This window comes from Pan troglodytes, chromosome 16, assembly GCF_028858775.2.
Source record: "Pan troglodytes isolate AG18354 chromosome 16, NHGRI_mPanTro3-v2.0_pri, whole genome shotgun sequence".
Classification (NCBI taxonomy): domain Eukaryota; kingdom Metazoa; phylum Chordata; class Mammalia; order Primates; family Hominidae; genus Pan; species Pan troglodytes.
This window is the reverse complement of record NC_072414.2, coordinates 65,286,050-65,307,086: the sequence shown is the minus strand read 5'-3', so window position 1 is coordinate 65,307,086 and position 21,037 is coordinate 65,286,050. Positions and strand designations below refer to the sequence as shown.

The 21,037-nt window shown below is 56.6% G+C and overlaps 1 protein-coding gene across 2 annotated transcripts in view; it reads left to right on the top strand.

Annotated features, from left to right (window-relative positions):
- HCN4 (hyperpolarization activated cyclic nucleotide gated potassium channel 4) overlaps window positions 1-20,775 on the top strand; it is a 49,136-nt gene extending 28,361 nt beyond the window's left edge. Inside the window, exons 3-9 of one of the 2 annotated variants that reach the window (XM_063795259.1) lie at window positions 8,331-8,492; window positions 10,833-11,051; window positions 15,196-15,342; window positions 15,445-15,685; window positions 16,387-16,551; window positions 16,691-18,310; window positions 18,522-18,713. In XM_063795259.1, the coding sequence (XP_063651329.1) occupies window positions 8,331-8,492; window positions 10,833-11,051; window positions 15,196-15,342; window positions 15,445-15,685; window positions 16,387-16,551; window positions 16,691-18,159 (2,403 nt within the window). In that variant the 3' untranslated portion in view covers window positions 18,160-18,310; window positions 18,522-18,713. Of the gene's footprint in view, window positions 1-8,330; window positions 8,493-10,832; window positions 11,052-15,195; window positions 15,343-15,444; window positions 15,686-16,386; window positions 16,552-16,690 lie in introns of both variants that reach the window. The other variant, XM_016927172.4, reaches the window with a different exon arrangement.
- Window positions 20,776-21,037: the final 262 nt, after the last annotated feature.

The following is a 21,037-nucleotide window of genomic DNA, read 5'->3' as shown; positions in this document are numbered from 1 at the left end:
GTGGCAGGTGGTCTGAGCTGAGGGCTGAGAGGGGACAGTGACTCTGGAGGGTGCGGCTGGGTCCACTCTGAGGGGCTGTGAAGGAAAAATGGAGGCATGTTTCCCCTCATGCTCTGACACACTTGTCTCCTGGTTTCCGTCGCAGGGGGAAATGTAGGACCAGGTTGGCTCCCTCAGACCCTGAGAAACCCCCAACCTTCTGCATGTCTTGGACCCACAGCTAGACTGCCATGAAAAGCAGAGACACGCCAGCTCTTTCCCTCCTCCAGCATCCATTCGTGTCTCCAGGCCTCAGCCTCCCAGGGGCTGACCTTACTCCTCCAGGGCCTGGGGGCTGTGGTCTTTTGTAGGAGTTGGCAGAGATGCCAGTGGCTGGACAGGGTGAGTCGTGGGTCAGAGCTAAGCTTGTCTTTCACGTCCCCACATTATGCATCCTGGGAGCTCAGGCCCAGGGCTCCTGTCCCCACTGCCACCCTGGCCAGGCCACCCTCTTGGGCACCCAGAACTGGTCAGGCGCTGGTCCTGGCCTTTCTCTGGGGGAGGCAGAGGCCCCAGGAGGCCTTGAGTCAGGCCTCTGAACTAGACGTGCCGCCCCATCTCGTGGGGAGGAAGGAGATCCCAGGAGGCCAGATGGATGACTCTCACCCTTCCACACACAAACCTTTATCTCTCCTACCAGCTGGGAAGAAAATTGCTTTGAGCTAGTTTCTGCCGGGCACACTGGCCAGCCTAGGGCTCTCACTGGACCCCTGAGATTGGACTGGGGTTTCCCAGCTGGCCCCAGGAACCCTGTCTCCAGGACCATAGCAGACCACTCCAGCCCAGGGGCTTCTCCCACCTCTGCTTGGCCCAGAGGCAGCAGCAGAAAGACCCTTTGGAGCCCTAGGTCCACATGAGAGCTGAGGAGAGTATTTGGTACAGAAAACCCTGCCCTAATCTCCTCTTTCAAGTCCCTCTATGAGTCTCTTTCCTCCTTTGGGCCTCAGTTTCCCCACTTGTCAGGCACATGATGTTCTCTGAAGCTGTGGCTCCCTGGGGCCCAGTCCCTAGCTCCCATCTGCCTTGGCAAGGTTTATGTTAGCTGATTCTGAAGACCTTGTTGTAGCTCACGGGAACGTGAAGGAGGATGCCCTCGGTTGGGGCTAGGGGGCTTGCCTCCCACAGACTGGGGAAAGCTTGCCCCAGGCTGCCTGGCGCTGCAAGAAGCTAGACTCCTGACCCCAGGCTTCTACTGCCTCCCCCAGCCGGGCCCAGACCAGGCCCCCAGGAGATCTCCTAAGTGTTGGTGGCAGTCAGGCAGTCTTGTGAGTCAGCGTAGGTGGGCCGCCATCTTGGAGGATGCAAGCCTCTTGCCTCCATCCTGGGCGATCTGGGTCAGCAGACTCCCTCCCGAGCCTCTCCAGCCATGCCTCCTCCCTCCCTCCGAGGTGTGAGCTTGTTCCAGGCGTGGAGGCTATTGTTAGAAACCATGGTTACCCTTCTTTGGACGTTACCCTGCAAGGATCAGCACTCCAGTGACCCATCCCAGAAGTCTCTCCTCTCCCTTGGCAGCCTGAAGTGGCCAAAGAGGGGCTGGAGGCAGAAGGCCAGCTGGGGCTGCTGTGTGGCCTCTGATGAGTCCCCTCATCCTGTAGACCTTGATTGCCTCATCTCAGAATCAGGTGCTTGGCATCTGTGAGAAGTGGAGATGACACGAGGAGAGGTCCTGGGGCGTGGGTACTGGCCCTGTCTCCTGCACCCAGGAAGGGACCCGGCATGACCCTCAGTGCAGCTGCCTTCAAACTGCACCCAGCATGCATATGCAGCAGCCTGTTCTGCCAGGCCTGGGGTTGCTGTCTTCAACGCAGACACTTGTTCTTGAGACACAGGTGGAAGTTGTTCTTCCATGAGGAGAAAATGAATCCACAGGAGAGGATTCAATCAGGCCCCAGGAAGAGGCCTTGGTGGAAACAGCAGCAGCCAGACCTCCAATTTCTGGCCTCTCCTTGGGACTGAGAAATCAACTCTTTGTTGGGAGGGCTGGGAAAGAGAGGGAAGGAAAGGAACCAACATGTCCTGAGTGCCTACCATGTGCCAGTGGTGGATATGATCTCACCTGACCCCCATGATAGCCCTGAGATCTGGCAATTACCCATTCCACAGATGAGGAAACTGAGGCTCGGGGTGGAAAAGGCAGTGGCTCTGTCCTTGCACTGCAGTTGAGAAACTGCAGAAGGAGTGAGAGCAGGGCTTCCCCAAGTTCCATGTGTGGGAGAGTGAGCTGCCTGGACCGCCTGATGGGCAAGGCTTGTACTGGCCTGGAAATGAAGGTGCTCAACCCCTGCAGTCAGAACCAACATCGTAAGAGGGAGTTCTAATGAAATATAAAGAGCAAGGCAAATATTTGCCTGGTGCAACTGACTCTCCGGTGGCCTGTGGCCCCAGCCAACAGTGGGGACACACCAGTGTTTAGCAGCCTCTCCCAGCAACGTCCAGCCTTGTTCTCAGCAACCACTTCCCAGGTGCTGGAGAGTGGTGCAGGTGAGGTGAGTGTCCTCAAATCTAGGGCACCCCTAACCTGAATGGTTGTGCCCCCACCAGCTCTTCCCAGGCAGCTCAGACTGTGCGTTGTTGGCGCTCCAGCTTTGTGGTGTCTAAAAACCACCTGAAACACACCTCTCCAGCCCTGCCACCTGCACCCACCACCCCAGTGCCCACAGTCCTCCTCACCGCAGTTCCAGGCTTCACCACCACCATGCTCTCAGTAGGACACGGAAGTCTGTGTCCCCTGCAGGAGAAGGCACCTTGGTTCTTCCCACAGGGACAAGGGCAGGTTCCCTGTGGGCTGCATCTGCCCAGAGCGGGTACCTTTTTGTTCTTCCACTGTCTACACTAGCAGGAGCCCTGCTGACCACCATTCTCGTCACTGTCACCATTGCCTTCACCTTCATCGCAAAGCCCTTCTCAGTTCCTGAAACCTTACCACATGCTCTGTGCCGTGTTCATTGCTGAGATCACAATAAGGGCACAATTAGACAAGGACCTGATCTTAGAAGAAAAGGAGTAATGAAAAGATAAAGGTGATACAGAAGGAAAGGAGGTCATTGCAGGAAAACATGCCACCTTCGATGCTCTGTCTTTAAGGCCCAGCGTGATCTGTCCAAAGGAGCAGTTACTGTGGCCTGTGACAGTCTGGGACTCTTTCTAGCCATGCCCGGAGGCTTCCTTGAGCTCCCATATGGTACCCACTCATTCATTTAGATGTACGCACATTTATTCAGGCAATCAGCGATATTTTTGATGCCTGCTTGTGCTAAGCATGGAGGAACACAGAAGTGAGAAGTAGGGAGGAGCCCTGCCTCGTGCAGCAGCACGCAAGTCAGTGAATGTCATTTCAGATAGTGAGAACTCCAGGAAGGAAATTCATCAGGGCGAAGAGTCACAGTGAGAATGGGAAGGGAGGGCCCTTGGCTGTGTCACACACAGGGATCCAGTGTCCTTCCTTTCCATGGAAGTGGCTTTTGAGCCAAGACAGGATGACAAGAAGGAGCTGGAGGCAGCACGCAGGCAGATGGAAGAGCAAGCCCAGTACTGAGGGCCTGGGGCAAGCGCGAACTGGCCTGGGGCATTCAAGGACATGAAGGAAGGCCGCTGTGGCCAGAGATGGCCTTGGGCAGAGTCAGGGAGGCCGGTAGTTGGGAGCCGGGATGCCGAGGGCCACAGTTGGCATTTGGAGTGTATTCATGGGTGCAGTGGGAAGTCATTGGAAGGTTTATGGTAAGAGAGTGACATGGTCTGATTTATGTCTCCAAGAGGTCTTTCTAGCTGCTTGGTTGAGAGTGGCTTGGAGGGGTGGGGAGCCTCATCAAGAGGTTGGGGCTGTCATCTTGCGGGTGTTTAGATTGGGGACATATTGGGATTGGAGGGAAGTAAATGGCTTTGAGATTTCCACTTAGGCAGTAGAGCCAAAACCACCTGGATTGATGGAATGTGGGGAGGGATGAGAGACTCACTCACGGCTGGCTGGTGGGTTTTTGTTGCTCAGCCTCACGAACAGCGACACCAATTGTGAGATGGAAACAGGTTTTGGATGTGTCCACGTAGAGATAGACCGAGACAGCTGGACATACGAGCCAATTTGTGTTACTCTGAGTCCACCTGTGTGTCTTAGGCATGACAGAAGCAAGGAACTGGGGGTATCCCAGTGCTTGAAAGAGGAGCACAGGGAAGGTTGCCTCCATCAGAGGAGGAGCATTGCCGGTCTCCACAGCCCCTTGTGATGGCGGCAACACAGTTGCATCCTGGGGAGCCCTTTAGCCAGGGAGACCCCACTCAGGGTGCTTCCAGAGATGCCCTAGACTTTGATACACTCCTCAACTAAAGAAACCTTCAGCAGAATTCCTGCTGCCTTGACAAGCCAGGGGTGGGAGGAGAACGGCATGCTTGTGGCTGTGGGCTCTGCTACCAGCCGTGCTGTCCAGCCCCACAGCAGCATCTGGGCTGGGGGTGCTCACAGCCTGGACCAGCCTCTCTACTCACCTCCCCATTGTGCCCTGCTTGCCTTCCTCTGTTGCTGGGTTTCTATATACATGTTCCCAAGTCCCTTTCCTGGGTGCGGCTTCCTTCCCCAGCCAGACTATGAGCTCTGGGCAAGCAAGGGCAAGACTTTCCTCCCTGACCCCCATAGGGAGGGGGGCTTTCTTGGGCACTGACACAGGCTGACTTCCAGGGGACATGGCATAGACATTTGGGTCTTTCTGAGGGTACTGCCCCGAGACCCAGGAAAGAAGGGCCCCACTGGCCCCCATTCCGGAGGGCTCCTCTCCCCACAGTGAGGAGTCTGGGGGCTCTTTGCAACTCTTTCTTGACCACACTTGGGTACCCAGCATTCCTGGCACAGACACCTCTAAGCTTGCTGTCAAGGCCTGTGCAGGGCCGTTCCCAGGATGTCCTGAGGGGACCATTCTGCCTCTGTGCCCACCCCTTGACCCACTTACAAGTGGCTGTTCGCAGGAGTGGCATGGATGTGGCTTGGCTGTGGGCCAGGGTCCTCTGCTGGGGGGCACAGTCAGGGAAGAGAAGGGAGGTGGGCTGTGCTCTGGTGTGGTTTTCTAAGAGTTCTCATTTCAAGTCTGGCCCTCCAGGGCGTTACGACGATGCCTTCTGTCAAGGTAGGAGAATAGAATATATTTTCTTTAACAGTTTGTTGGCTTGAGTTACGACTTTAAATATCCAAATCTGTGGCTTGTGGAACCTGATTTGCCCCTTGTCCTGGACTCTCCAACCCTGGGGCAGGCCTGCCTCATTACCCCAGCTCAGCACTCGGCCATGTGCCTCGGGGAGGCTGCCGTCCTGCCCCCACGGGCCCCCGTCTGTGCCTCCAGTACCCTTGGCCTCCTGCGCAGCTTTCCTGTCTGTGGCAGAGGACTGGGTTCTGAAGGTTGGTGTCTCAGTCAGCTCAGGCTGTGACAACATAAACACCAGAGGCTGGGGGTGCTGAAATAACAAACACTACTTCCCACAGCTCTGGAGGCTGGCAGTCTGGGTTGAGAGTGCCAGCACGGGGGCTTCTGGTGAGGCCTTTTTTTTTTCTGACTTGTAGACGGCCACCTTCTCCCTGTGCCCTCACAGGACAAAGAGAGATCATCTCTGTCTGGTCTCTTTTTATAAGGGCACTCATCCCACTCATGAGGGTGCCAACTTCATGACCTGATGACCTTCCGAAGGCCTCATTTCCAAATGCCATCACCTCGAGGGTTAGGAATTCAACATAGGAATTTGGTAGGGACACAAAGGTGCAGTCCCTAGCAGCTGGGAAGAGAAGGAGCTTAATAATAATGGCCCCACCCTTGCGTCTATGATGGGTGTGCAGAGAGCACTTTGCTAGCTAGTTTAATTCACAAGCAATCTTGTAAAACAGGGGGCAGATGTCTAGCTTGTTTGAGGGGGAGGCTGAGTTGTGGTGGTGGGGAGGCAGGTATGGAGGATGGCCGGCTCTGAGACCGTGAATGGTGCTGTGTCACTCGCCCTCCCCAAACCCCTGGTGTCTTAGCTCAGACACCAGGGGGTTGGGTGAGCTGGGGAGCTAGTGGCATCCTGGTCAACCAAGACATAGAAAGGTTAGGATTTGCCCAGGGTCATAGACATGTCACATTCACCTAAGTGTTAGTTAAGGAGGCAAAAGTGGGATCTTCCCCCTGGCTGGTGCTGGGGGCTCTGGTGCTCAGGGACCTGCTGGGGAGAGCCTCACGGTCTCAGGATACAGGTGCCTGAACACGACCAGCCACAGAAAATGGACCAGAGACCCCAGATTCATAATCAGATCTGCTCTGCGTCCCAGACCCAGGCCCCAGCCCAGCCACAGACCGGCCTGCTCTCCAGGGTCCACCATTCCTTCCAGGCCATGACAGATGCTGAGCAGTGTCAGCTTAGCCAGGAGCTCAAACGCTGACAGCCCCAGAGCTGGTCTGTGCCCCAGTGGTACTGGGCTGCAGGGCATACAGCACCGTCTACACCATCACACTGTGTGCAGGGGCTGGGGAGGCGAGAAGCTGGCAAGTCCCGCCTGGCCTCGGACCCAGCTTGCTGTGTGAATCTGGGCACCTCATTCAGCCACTTTGGGTTTGAGTTGTTTTATCCACAAAATGGAACTGCTGAGAGCTACCCTTTCCTCACTAGGTCAGTCTAACAATCTAATATGGTGGCTACAGGCCTCAGAATCAGGCAGACCTGGCTACAACATCTGGCCTTTCCACTGCCACCGTGATCTTGGGCAAGTTCCTGTACTTCTCTGAGCCTTGGTATAAAACAGATGAACAATATCTTCAGCAAAGGATTTTTGTGAGTTTAAATAGAGGATGGCTGTGGAATTTCATGTCCACAGTCAGGTGTGGCACTATTGTCCCCTCTGTCACCAGGGCCATAGGGAAATGATGGGGCAAGCTTAAGCTACCAGACCCCATGAACCTTTCGCTGTCCACTTCATCCTGGAAAGACTCCCAGCTTTGTAGCTGGAACCTTCAGGGTCATGCCCTTGATGGGGGCCACAGGTGGGGGTGACTGCAGGTGATGAGCTGTGGACAAAAAGTATTCATCTTCGGTCACTAGTATCAGAACAGCCTGCCACTAGCTACAGGGCTGTAGCTGGAAGACCAGTAGACAGGGGCTGACATATCTAGGCTCTGTCTGTTTGGGCCTAGTTTCCACATCTGAAATGGGCTTAAACTAGGTCTCTGTGGCATTTGACCCAAGCCCCCCTCCAAGAGGGGTGTCTTTACCTGGGAATAGTATGGAGGGATGAGAATGGGGGCTGGGTGGCTAGACCCACTTCAAAGTCTCCCAGGCCACAGAAGCAAGGCCAGAGCTTCCAGAGACTTTCCTCTAGACTTGCCTCCACCTCTCCATCCCCCACTGCCCTGTCAGCAAGGGGACCCCAGCATGGCAGCTTTGGGAGGAGGGGGGGCTGGGATATGCCCACCTTGGCCCTGTCCAGCTACACTGCAGCCCCCCACTCCGAGCTGCAGGAGTAGAGAGGGGCTGGTGCCAGTGGGCTGGGGTCAAGGGTGCTGTTAAGGAGAACATTACCCCAAATACGTATTAACCAATCAGGAAGATTAATTATTAATAACAGCTTATCAATTAATAATGGTTTGTAATTTATTGAACACTCCTCTACCCATTACTAAGCACTTTATATGTATAATTTAGTCCTTTTGACAGCCCACTCAGATAAGAATTTTTATCACCATTTTCCAGATGAGAAAATATGATCAGAGAGGTTCAAGGTTACACAGCTAGGAACTGGCTAGCACCTGGGCTTGGGATCAAGGTCTGCCTGAACTTGGGGCCTGTGAGCCTGTGCCGCTTCCTCTGCAGTTCCGTGGCTACCGTGTGTGAGTCTTGAGAATTTAGTGATAGATTTAGGGAAACACGCCCCTGGCATGTCTGTAGACTTTTGGTTCCCTGAGGAGCCTCAGGCTGGCAGGCTTTTCTCCCCGGTATCCTCACACCCCAGGAAAGCTGAGAAAGTGGCTTCTCTACCCACTTCTGGGCTGCATGGGGCTCCAGGTGTCCTTCCACATGTCCTGGATGGCTAGACCTTTCAGGAAGATCCCCCATCTGTACAGATGCCAGGAGATGTCCCTCTGGGACCCTGTAGCCTACAGTCTTCCTCTTCCAAGACCTAGACTGACGCCTTCCCATCCCACCCCCAGCCTGGATTTGCACTGAGTGGGCGCCCTGCAGAGTCCAGGCAGAGCAGTGCCCACCAGCAGCTCCAGGGCAGGGAAAGTGGCCGCTGGCCCTCCTGGCCACTCACCTATCCCAGCCAATTTCTCCTCCTCTGCTGGCAGATCTTCCACATGACCTACGACCTGGCCAGCGCCGTGGTGCGCATCGTGAACCTCATCGGCATGATGCTCCTGCTCTGCCACTGGGACGGCTGCCTGCAGTTCCTGGTACCCATGCTACAGGACTTCCCTGACGACTGCTGGGTGTCCATCAACAACATGGTGGTGAGTGCGCCCAGCCCGGTCCTCTCTCTGGGCCATAGGTGGGCTCTCCAGAGGTAGGGTGGTGAGATGTGGACTTGGAACTTCTGAGTTCCAGCATGTAGGACCCTGAGTGCTGCCTGGGGCTGAGGGGGCACATAGCTCTACCCAGTACAGGCCCAATCGCTTGCTGCCAGTCCAGGAATCCATTCACAGCTCTGGGTTGGGAGCTGGTACCTCCATCTTCTCACAGCCTCCATTGCAACTGGGAGCCTCAGTATTTCATCTTGATTTTACCCAGGGAGACTAAGACCTGGGCGGCCTCCCCCAGGCGTGGCAATGCTGGGCTGGCAGCTCCTGGCCTCCTGCCTCTGCCCCTTAGAAGCCAAGTCCTTAAAAGCTGAGCCTGAGGCTGGGTGCAGTGGCTCATACCAGTAATCCCAGTGCTTTAGGAGGCCGAGGCAGGGGGATCCCTTCAGCCCAGGAATTGTAAACCAGCCTGAGCAGCATAGGGAGACCCCTGACTTCAACAAATAAATAAAATTTATTTTTAAAAAATTAGCTGGGTGTGGTGGCAAGCACATGTGTCCCGGCTATACAGGAGGATCCCTTGAGCTCGCTTGTACTTCAGCCTAGGTGACAGAGCAAGATCCTGTCTCAAAATGAATAAATAAATAAAAATAAAAAACAAAAAGCTGAGCCCAAGAAAACAGACGCCTTCAAGGGTACTATTTGCAGCCCACGCAGACTCCCAGGTCATATGTGGTCACTTTCTACTCCAACAGCAGAGCTGGGCTGCCCCCACCCCCCAACATATCCTGATCCGAGGTGGAGTCCCGATAGGGAGGGCAGGCAGGATGAAGCCTGACCCCACCCTATCCCTCCAACCTTGCAAGTGGGTCAGGGTGGGTGAGAGAAGTTGAACTTGGGGCCTCGGAAGCCATAGGGCAGAGTTTCCAGTCCCCCTGTGGATGAGGTGGGTTCCAGGCAGGACAGAAGACACCCTGGATCTGTGAGCCTTTCTGTGTCTCTGGTGAACCCCTGCCTCTCCCAGGCTTCCTCCCAGTCAGTTTGGTTTGGTCTGAAGGCAAATTCCCAGGGCCCCAGGGGAGGAAAAATTGGCTTTGAAAGAGGTGAAAGAGACCCTGAGGCATCTTTCAGCATCAAACAGGCCTTTACAAAACAGCCTTTTGATGAGCTAAGTGTAAATGAATCAGCCATATGGATTGAATTCCCTGTTCCCAGAGGCTCAGCAGTAAAGGCTGCTGGGGGCCTACCCCTGTTCCCCAAGGCTGGGAACCCAGGTCTCTTCCACCCCTGGGGATGAGCCCTCCTGGTCCCCACTCCAGTCTAGACTGAGCCATCAGACCCAAGGAGCCAGCTCAGCTCTGTTCAGGGCAGTCTGGCTGACCTTGAATATGGCTCGAAGCTCACGGGCTCCCGCGCCTTCCCCTGGGGGCTGGGCCTCTGGCAGGTGCTCTGTGGGCCTGGGTAGGTTTCTGCACTGTGGCTCATGCATCTGCCCTGTGAGCAGAAAGACACCAGGGAGGTGGCCAGTGCTGGCATTCGTCAGGTTCAACGGGCCCTCATCTGGGGCAGTGTCCTCTCTATGTGAGGGTGGCAGGCCCACACATGCACTAAATTCAAGAGATGGCCCTTCCGATCCCAGTGTTCCCACGCTGAGCCTTCCTTGAGACACCGACCGGCTTTGTAGACAAAAATAGCCAAGAGCTTCCCTCCTCCTGTCCCCACGCCTTGTGTGTTCCAGAGAGTCTGCCTTGGGGGTAGTGGGAGGAGAACTGGTGGCCGCAGCCCTAGCAGAGGCGGGCAGGGTTCATGCAGGAGGCCCGTTAGCTCACAGCTTTAACTTTTGCTCATCCAAAATGAGGACAGTGTTTTTCGGCTCAGTCCGCCAGAGCTTGTCCCCCCAAGGGAAGCATATCTGGTTTTATAATTGAGGTCAGTGGGGAAATGGGCTTCACTTGGCAGCTGTTTAGGGGGTTGGGGGGTGGAGCTGTTTTAGCAAGGGAAGGGCAGCACAGTGGCTCAGCCCGGGGCCTTTGCTACCCAGCCAGGAGGCTCCAAGCTGCCCCATGGGGGCTGGGCCACGCTGGCTCCCATACCTTTACTGGGGCTTCCAGTCTGATCTCTGCCCCCATTGCAAGAGGAAGGCGCAAGAGGAGGACTTGCTGGCAGCACAGGCTGCTTCTCACCCAAGGCTTTCAGCCAACAGCAAGGTTAGGGAGCCCTGGGCCCAGCCACTGATAAAGTTAGGTTGAGGTGAGGAGGTGGCAGGGCCTTTTCTTGCTAGTGAGAAGGGCCTTCCCTCTCATCCACTGTCCCCACCCATCCGTCTGTCCACAGAACAACTCCTGGGGGAAGCAGTACTCCTACGCGCTCTTCAAGGCCATGAGCCACATGCTGTGCATCGGCTACGGGCGGCAGGCACCCGTGGGCATGTCCGACGTCTGGCTCACCATGCTCAGCATGATCGTGGGTGCCACCTGCTACGCCATGTTCATTGGCCACGCCACTGCCCTCATCCAGTCCCTGGACTCCTCCCGGCGCCAGTACCAGGAAAAGGTAGGTCTACCCAGGGAGGACCCGCACATTGGTCCCTCCCGAGAGGGAGCACAGGCCACCAGCCAGTGGGCCCCCAGCAGGAACCGCCCCCTGCTCCCACCCCACAGGATCGGAACTCCCAGTGTGAGGGAAGAGCCGGAGGAGGGGGACACCTCTGAGATGAGAAGAGTTTCAGCTCCCTGGCCTGGCCCCTCCACATGTCTTTTTATCTGTGCCCACCTTCCCCATCTCCAGTGTCACTGGGGCCTGTGGCTCCTGGCTGAGGCCCTGTGCCCTCCGTGCTGCTCCAGTAGGCATTTGACAGTCACCACGCCCTTCCTGGCTGCTCACTCGTTCTCCAGGACCGCACTCTCATGGTGTTCCTCCTGCCCCTCTGGCCAGTCCCCTGCCCCGCTTTGCTGGCTTCTCTTCCCAGTCACTGCCACTGGAGTCCCCAGTGGCCCGGGCCTCGCCCCTGACCCTCCCTCTGTCTGGGGCCCCGGTGCTGTGGTTTCACCACCCAGGCCCACAGGCTCTGTGCCCATCTTTGCACAGTGGGGCCTGCACAGCATCAGCAGCCCCACCTCATCTCTCAGCTCCAGGTGGTTTATTTCATCCCTCTCTGGACACCCCACGCCCCTCATGTCTGTAATGAGAAGGCTGCCCTGTTCTCTCTACTCCAAGTCTCTGCTCTTCCCAGATGCCCAGGCCAGAGACTAGGAGCCATCCCTGACCTCTCTCTGTCATCAGTGCCTACCTCAAAGCCACAGCTCCTTCTCTGCATCCCAACCACCTTCCCCAGTCCCCAGCTTCATCTCTCCCTGGGTCTCAACAGCAGCCCCCTCACCACAGAGAATGAATCCTGTGGCCTGGAGTCAGGCCACCTGGGCCCTACCCCAGCTTCTCTGCTGCCGAGCTCTGTTTGAGCGTGGGCCTGTGCCTCCACAGCGTGAGGCCCCGTTTCCTCATCTGCAGGGCGGGGGTGGTACTGGACATCAGGCTGTGGGGGTTGCAAGTAAGCTCCCCTGTGTTTATCAGCTAAGCAGGTTCTGCCCTGGCACCTTCCACTGCACGCTTCACACAGCAGTTGGAGCGGCATCTAAAACACGTCAGCCTCATCCTCTGCTTGAAACTCTTCAGGGACTTCACGTTGCTCTGAAGATGTAGATTAACTCCTCAGCATGTTTTCCCAGCCTGGCATTTGAGGAGCATAACCAGGGATCTGCCCTCATGCTCAGCTCCTGCCCTGGGCCTTGCACTCTTTATTTCAGCCTGGCCAGACTTCTCTCCCCATGCCTGCTCCTGCCATGGGGCCCAGACACGGGCTTTCACCCTCAACTCTCCTCCCCAGGTGTCCACCTGACACCCTCTCCACGTCCAGCCTCACCACTTAGAGAAGCCATCTATGACCTGGCCAGCCCCTCACCTGTCATGTGACCCCATGGCACCCTCTCCTCCACCACACTCGGCACTCTGTGATGATGTAATTAACCATAGGCAGCCATCTGTTTAACAAACCCGCCTTCCCTCTCCAGGCCACGGCTCCATGAGGGGAGGACCCAGTATGTCGTTTTCTGTTTTATGCCCCATGCCTGGCACACAGTAGGGTCAGCATTTGTGGATTCATTGCCTGCCTGCCTGTCCCAGGCACTGTCCTTTGGTGGGGTGACTGACAGGTGGGGGCCACCCAGATGTGGAGGTCCAGGTCCCACGATGCCAAGAAGAGAGCTCAGGGGAGCCTACAGAGCTGGGAGGCAAGGAGAGCTCACCGTGGGGAAGCAGAGGAAGGAGAAGGTGGAAGAGAATTCTAGGCCAGGCATCAGGATGAGGATGAGCACAGGGGTGGTGGCAGAGAAATTAGCCTGGCTAGAACACAGGGTCCTAGGTTAGAGGCCCCTTCTCTGCCTCCTAGGGAGCTAGAGAAAGCATCGAGCTACAAAGGTCAGGGCTTAGTCCAGGCCCAGATGAGGGATCATTCTGGAGCCAGCACCAGGACCCAGCCTGTGACTGGGGTGGGGCTCAGCCAGGTGAGGGATCCTTCTGGAGCCAGCACCAGTGCCCAGCCTGTGACTGGGGTGGGGCTCAGCATGTGAGTGGGGTCAGGGCTCAGTGTGTGATCAAGGCTAGGGTTTAGTCTGGGGTCAAGATCAGGGATTAGTTTAGAAAAAGCATCTGGGGCCGGGCGCTGTGGCTCACGCCTGTAATCCCAGCACTTTGGGAGGCCAAGGCGGGCAGATCACCTGAGGTCAAGAGTCCATGACCAGCCTGGCCAACATGGTGAAACTTCATCCCTACTAAAAGTAAAAATAAAATTAGCTGGGCGTGGTGGTGCACACCTGTAGTCCCAGCTACTCAGGGAGGCTGAGGCAGGAGAATCACTTGAACCTAGGAGGCGGAGGTTGCAGTGAGCCAAGATTGCACCACTGCACCCCAGCCTGGGCAACAGAGGGAGACTCCATCTCAAAAAAAAAAAAAAGAAAAAGAAAAAGAAAAAGCGTCTGGGAGGCTGGGCATGATGGCTCATGCCTGCAATCCCAGCACTTTGAGAGGCTGAAGCGAGCTGATTTCTTGAGCCCAGGAGTTCAAGAGCAGCCTGGGCAACATGGCAAAACCCTGTCTGTACTAAAAATACAAAAATTAGCCAGGTGTGGTGGCATGTGCCTATAGTGCCAGCTGTTTAGGAGGCTGAGATGGGAGAATCGCTTGAGCCCAGGAGGTTGAGGCTGCAGTGAGCTGTGTTCACATCACTGCACTCCAGTCTAGGCAACACAACGAGACCCTGTCTTAACAAACAAACAAATAAATAAATAAATAAATAAATAAATAAATAAATAAATAAAAAGAAAAAAAGAAAAGAAAATGCATCAGAGTTTATTTTAGGGCCAGAGTCAAGGCGTCTGTGGCTTTTCATTTGAGACTTTAAAATGTTTGTCCTTTGGCTAATATCTAAGTCTGCCCAATAAATTTCTCTTAAATGTCTTCCCTCCTCTCCATCCCCACGTCTGTCTCTCACCTGGACCACTTCAACCTTTTAACTCCTGCCCCATGTCCAGATCCTGCCTCCCTACCCCTACCTGTTCTCTGGGGGTCAGGGGAGGGACTCTCTAAAACACAGCTCCAGGTTTTCCAGCTGCCTCCGCCCCTGTAACCAGCCAGGAAGTCACTGTCCCCTGGGACTTTGCATAACTTGGAGCAGTCAGAGGCCAGGGTGGCTGGAAGACGTTTAGGAAATGTCATTTCTCAGCCCTCATTTGCCCGTGGGTGTTTCTGTGCAGCAGTTGTGCGTTCCCACCTCTTTGGAGCACACACAGATGCAAACAGGCTGCCCCGTTTCTGATTGCTGCTGGGGTGATAGGGACTTCCTCTACTTCCCATCCAGGAGGAGTCTGTGTTGTTGCCTAATCAATACCTCCCATCCCTCATCCTGCTCTTGGGAATCCCACTGTCCACCCACAATCTAGGATGGTGGGAGCAATGTCCACTCCTCTCAGTGAGGGCGGGCAGGATCGTTTCTTATTTGTTTGAGCCCCAGGGTCTGAGGCTCACAAATCTTTTGTACCCGAGCCTCTATTTGAAGGTCCCCTCAAATTAGTCTACCCTGCTTTTCCCTTACCTGGAGTTGCTCTCAACGAAATGACCCAGGGTCTCAGCTGAGGCCGCGTTTGGATTCATAGCATCGAGCAGCCAGGCATCCTTGCTTCTGCCTCTGAGCGTTCTGATCCATCGCACCCTTGCCTCCTGACTGTGCCAGTTGTCACTGCTGGGAGGAAACAGCTTCTTTCCCCGCAGAGTCGGTGAGGCCTCCCTGTCCCCAGTGTAACATTCCAAGGAAACGTGATCGACCTCCCTGGAGATACAGTTGATGTCCTGTCACTGGGCTTTGGACATTCCCTGCCGCCCTCACCCACCTCCTTAGTATTGAACACAGTGAGGAGCAGATGCTGGTGGGGGCCCCTCCTCCATGCCAAGCAGCTGGGAGCCCGGGCAGTTGTTTTGAGCACAGTGAGGTCATTTCCACACTGTAGACCTCAGATCTCAAGGAACCAAGTTTAGCCAGGAAATCCCCCGGGGTGGGTGCCCGGATGTGGTGCCTGCCGAGGTGGTGGGGCTGGCTGCTGACGCCCCCTGGTGGGGTGGAGCTGACGCCCCCTTCTCCCGGCCTCAGTACAAGCAGGTGGAGCAGTACATGTCCTTTCACAAGCTCCCGCCCGACACCCGGCAGCGCATCCACGACTACTACGAGCACCGCTACCAGGGCAAGATGTTCGACGAGGAGAGCATCCTGGGCGAGCTGAGCGAGCCCCTGCGGGAGGTGAGCTGTGCGGCGGCCCAGCGGGGAGGGGAGCCAGGCCTTCCTGGCAGCCAGCTCCCCTCACCTCCTCCTTCCCGTGTCCCAATCCACCCTGTCCGGCAGGAGATCATCAACTTTAACTGCCGGAAGCTGGTGGCCTCCATGCCACTGTTTGCCAATGCGGACCCCAACTTCGTGACGTCCATGCTGACCAAGCTGCGTTTCGAGGTCTTCCAGCCTGGGGACTACATCATCCGGGAAGGCACCATTGGCAAGAAGATGTACTTCATCCAGCATGGCGTGGTCAGCGTGCTCACCAAGGGCAACAAGGAGACCAAGCTGGCCGACGGCTCCTACTTTGGAGGTGAGGCAGCCCTGGGCCCTGGGGGACAGGGCAGCTGCTCCCAGGGGCTGGGCTGGGGAGATACCGAGGGGACAGAGGCAGTGAGCACCCTTCTTGGCCACAGCCTGGAGGGAGGTGTCTGTGAGCCCAGGGTAGGGGTGTCTTAGTCAGTCTGGGTTCTTGTAACAAAAGTGCCGCAGACTGGGTGGCTTGTAAACTGCAGAAATGTATGTGTCATGGTTCTGGAGGCTGGCCATCTGAGCTGAGGGGGCCAGCATGGTCGGGGCTGGTGAGGGCCCTCTTCTGGGCTGCACTGCTGACTTCTCGCTGTGTCCTCATGTGGCAGAAGGAGGATGAGCCAGCTCCCCGGCCTCCTCCTAAAAAGGCACTAATTCCATCCACGAGGGCTCCACCCTCGTGATCTAATCACCTCCCTAGGCCCCACCTCCAAATACCATCATGCTGGGATTAGGGGTTCAACATATAAATTTTGGGGGAACACATTCAGTCCAGAGCAGAGGGTATGTCCCAAAGATGGGAAAGTCTGTCCAGCCCCCATTTGGTGGGGAAGAGGCATCCAGTGTGGCCGCAGTCTGGGGGCAGGGCCTTGTGAGCCTGCCAAGGCTTCTGTGCCAGGCAGTCAGGGCCAAGGTCAGGGTGGGCAGTCCCCCTGGCCTGGGCGGGCTGTGCATGTCTCATCCTGAGTCCTGATGCTCTGGCAGAGATCTGCCTGCTGACCCGGGGCCGGCGCACAGCCAGCGTGAGGGCCGACACCTACTGCCGCCTCTACTCGCTGAGCGTGGACAACTTCAATGAGGTGCTGGAGGAGTACCCCATGATGCGAAGGGCCTTCGAGACCGTGGCGCTGGACCGCCTGGACCGCATTGGTGAGGGGGAGGGGCCACAGGCGGGGCAGGTGGGGGGTGTTGGGGGAGGAGGGCAGGGCTCCTTTATGCCTAAGCCAGGTCTGCACCTGATCTCCTTCCCCGCTCTGCCCTGAGTGCCTGTTCTTGTTCTGTGGTCCAGGCAAGAAGAACTCCATCCTCCTCCACAAAGTCCAGCACGACCTCAACTCCGGCGTCTTCAACTACCAGGAGAATGAGATCATCCAGCAGATTGTGCAGCATGACCGGGAGATGGCCCACTGCGCGCACCGCGTCCAGGCTGCTGCCTCTGCCACCCCAACCCCCACGCCCGTCATCTGGACCCCGCTGATCCAGGCACCACTGCAGGCTGCCGCTGCCACCACTTCTGTGGCCATAGCCCTCACCCACCACCCTCGCCTGCCTGCTGCCATCTTCCGCCCTCCCCCAGGATCTGGGCTGGGCAACCTCGGTGCCGGGCAGACACCAAGGCACCTGAAACGGCTGCAGTCCCTGATCCCTTCTGCGCTGGGCTCCGCCTCGCCCGCCAGCAGCCCGTCCCAGGTGGACACGCCGTCTTCATCCTCCTTCCACATCCAACAGCTGGCTGGATTCTCTGCCCCCGCTGGACTGAGCCCACTCCTGCCCTCATCCAGCTCCTCCCCACCCCCCGGGGCCTGTGGCTCCCCCTCGGCTCCCACACCATCAGCTGGCGCAGCCGCCACCACCATAGCCGGGTTTGGCCACTTCCACAAGGCGCTGGGTGGCTCCCTGTCCTCCTCCGACTCTCCCCTGCTTACCCCGCTGCAGCCAGGCGCCCGCTCCCCGCAGGCTGCCCAGCCACCTCCCGCGCCACCCGGGGCCCGGGGAGGCCTGGGACTCCCGGAGCACTTCCTGCCACCCCCACCCTCATCCAGATCCCCGTCATCTAGCCCCGGGCAGCTGGGCCAGCCTCCCGGGGAGTTGTCCCTAGGTCTGGCCACTGGCCCACTGAGCACGCCAGAGACACCCCCACGGCAGCCTGAGCCGCCGTCCCTTGTGGCAGGGGCCTCTGGGGGGGCTTCCCCTGTAGGCTTTACTCCCCGAGGAGGTCTCAGCCCCCCTGGCCACAGCCCAGGCCCCCCAAGAACCTTCCCGAGTGCCCCGCCCCGGGCCTCTGGCTCCCACGGATCCTTGCTCCTGCCACCTGCATCCAGCCCCCCACCACCCCAGGTCCCCCAGCGCCGGGGCACGCCCCCGCTCACCCCCGGCCGCCTCACCCAGGACCTCAAGCTCATCTCCGCGTCTCAGCCAGCCCTGCCTCAGGACGGGGCGCAGACTCTCCGCAGAGCTTCCCCGCACTCCTCAGGGGAGTCCATGGCTGCCTTCCAGCTCTTCCCCAGGGCTGGGGGTGGCAGCGGGGGCAGTGGGAGCAGCGGGGGCCTCGGTCCCCCTGGGAGGCCCTATGGTGCCATCCCCGGCCAACACGTCACTCTGCCTCGGAAGACATCCTCAGGTTCTTTGCCACCCCCTCTGTCTTTGTTTGGGGCAAGAGCCACCTCTTCTGGGGGGACCCCTCTGACTGCTGGACCCCAGAGGGAACCTGGGGCCAGGCCTGAGCCAGTGCGCTCCAAACTGCCGTCCAATCTATGAGCTGGGCCCTTCCTTCCCTCTTCTTTCTTCTTTTCTCTCCCTTCCTTCTTCCTTCAGGTTTAACTGTGATTAGGAGATATACCAATAACAGTAATAATTATTTAAAAAACCACACACACCAGAAAAACAAAAGACAGCAGAAAATAACCAGGTATTCTTAGAGCTATAGATTTTTGGTCACTTGCTTTTATAGACTATTTTAATACTCAGCACTAGAGGGAGGGAGGGGGAGGGAGGAGGGAGCAGGCAGGTCCCAAATGCAAAAGCCCGAGAAAGGCAGATGGGGTCTCCGGGGCTGGGCAGGGGTGGGAGTGGCCAGTGTTGGCGGTTCTTAGAGCAGATGTGTCATTGTGTTCATTTAGAGAAACAGCTGCCATCAGCCCGTGAGCTGTAACTTGGAGCTCCACTCTGCCCCCAGAAAGGGGCTGCCCTGGGGTGTGCCCTGGGGAGCCTCAGATGCCTGCGACCTTGGGAGAAAAGGGCCAGGGCCCTGAGGGCCTAGCATTTTTTCTACTGTAAATGTAGCAAGATCTGTATATGAATATGTATATGTATATGTATGTAAGATGTGTATATGTATAGCTATGTAGCGCTCTGTAGAGCCATGTAGATAGCCACTCACATGTGCGCACACGTGTGCGGTCTAGTTTAATCCCATGTTGACAGGATGCCCAGGTCACCTTACACCCAGCAACCCACCTTGGCCCGCAGGCTGTGCACTGCATGGTCTAGGGACGTTCTCTCTCCAGTCCTCAGGGAAGAGGACCCCAGGACTTCGCAGCAGGCCCCCTCTCTCCCCATCTCTGGTCTCAAAGCCAGTCCCAGCCTGACCTCTCACCACACGGAAGTGGAAGACTCCCCTTTCCTAGGGCCTCAAGCACACACCGCCACCTCTGGGGCCGTCAGTTTGCCCATCTGTACAGTGGGAGGTGAGGGGAACTTCTGTTTATTGAGTCTGCTCTGTGCCAAGCACTGGTTTCGCACTTTACACACATTAACTCCTTCAGTTTCACAAAGACCATGGGGTGGGTACTTTGATTCTCCCCATTTAGCAGAGGAAGAAACAGTTTTGGGTAATTTTTCCAGAATCATGTAACTAGGAGTGGCAGAGTGGGGACTGATTTGAGGTTCGAGTCCACGCCTGCTTGAGGCCCAAGTCTGTGTTCCTTCCATCAGAAAACTGTTGAGGGGGGCTGAGGTAGATGGTCCCCAAGCATGGTACAGAAGGAAGACACCAGATTTTGGCAGCAGTCAGGCCTGGGTTTGAATCCCAGCCCTGCCACTTCTTAGCTGTATGATCTTGGGCAAGTTATCTGACCTTTCTGTCACCTCATTTGTAAAATGGGAATAATTATGGTACTGCCTCACAAGGACCTATGAGGACCAGATGAGAAAAATCTATATGTGAAATGCCCAGCCCAGTGCCTGGCACATACCATGGTAGGTGCTCAATAAATCACATTTTTTCTGCCCCTCATATGCCCAGCCCATTGCTCCAGCAAACTATGTGAGAGCCCAGGGAGCTTTGGCTGAGGGCTCCAAGACTTAAAATCTCAGGACTCAGGAGGTGGCTGGGCCTCCCTAAGGGCCCAAGGAAGGTGTGTGGCCAGAGGTGGGTGGGAGCCAGGCCTTGAGAAGTGGGAAGACTTCAACAGGGAGAGAGGGAGGGAATGGTGGGTGGGATGGAGTGTATGGTGGGGAGATTCCTGAGGTGGATGTGGAGTGGTGGATCAGGGCTTTGGGAGGGGATCCCCAGGCTGAGGGGTCAGAGGGACGGCCTTGGGTGATAGGGTAAGGGATTGTCTGGGCTTAGTCCTGGCAACTAGGAGCCATAAGCAGGTTCCAGATTGCGGGAACGAGAAAGCAGCTCAGATGCCTTTGGAGGCACCATCCTCCCTCCTCCCAGATGGGATCTTGCCAGAGCCAAGGTCAGGGGTCTGCCCTTGCCTATAGGGCCAGAGCAGGTATGGCTGCAATCCCCAAATAATGAGAAGGGCTGGTCCCACATTATCCATCCAGAACCTTCCATGCTCCAAGCCAGAATGTTGGCAAGATCGGGTTTTGCCTTGAGCTATCCTGGGATGTGAGACAAACTGATTTCTCCATAGATGGGCTGCAGGGAGTGGGAGGCAGTACTCCAGGAGAGAAGTGGGTGAAGGTTCCTGGGATCTTAGGTAAAGACTAGACACCGCCTAGTACTGGTCTCTACTGTGCTGGCTCAGGAGTTCTGAGAACTGGAAGGACTTAGCCTCAACCTGAGTTCTGCACACACCCCTTCCCCTTAAGGAAGGCAGCTCTGAGAGGCAGCAGGACTTGATCCAAACCCACAGTCTTGTCCTGGAGGCAGCAGGGGTGAAGGTGGAGGGTCCAGGGCCATGAGGAGCCCCCTTGCCATCAGAGCCTGGCCTAACCACCCTCTTCTCTACTTACACACACATGCATTTTATAATAGCTCTGACCCAACCTGGCCACTCTGCAGAGACTGGGACAGACAGGTGCAGGCAATGGGCCCTCCCACACCCAGTCACCTACAAGGAATTTTCAAATCCACTTTTAAAACAGAAACCGGTAAATGCGCCGTATTGTATATTTTATTTAAATAAAAAAATTCCAGTAGATGCTACCTTCTTCTAGGGGCCAGGGATAGGGGTGGGGGTGAGGTCATTGGGAAATCCTGGAGTCTTGGGAACTCGGGTGTGGAAGGCAGGGGACATGGCCCAGAGGGCACTTGTGTATGTGCAAACCTATGCCTGCAAGAGCATGGAGCTGTGTTCTGTGCATAGAGGTGTGCACGGGGGATGTGCAAGGCCTGGCTATGGACACAGGTGTGCACGTGCTGATGGACTGGTGAGAATCATTAAGGAGGAGGGTGAGAGCG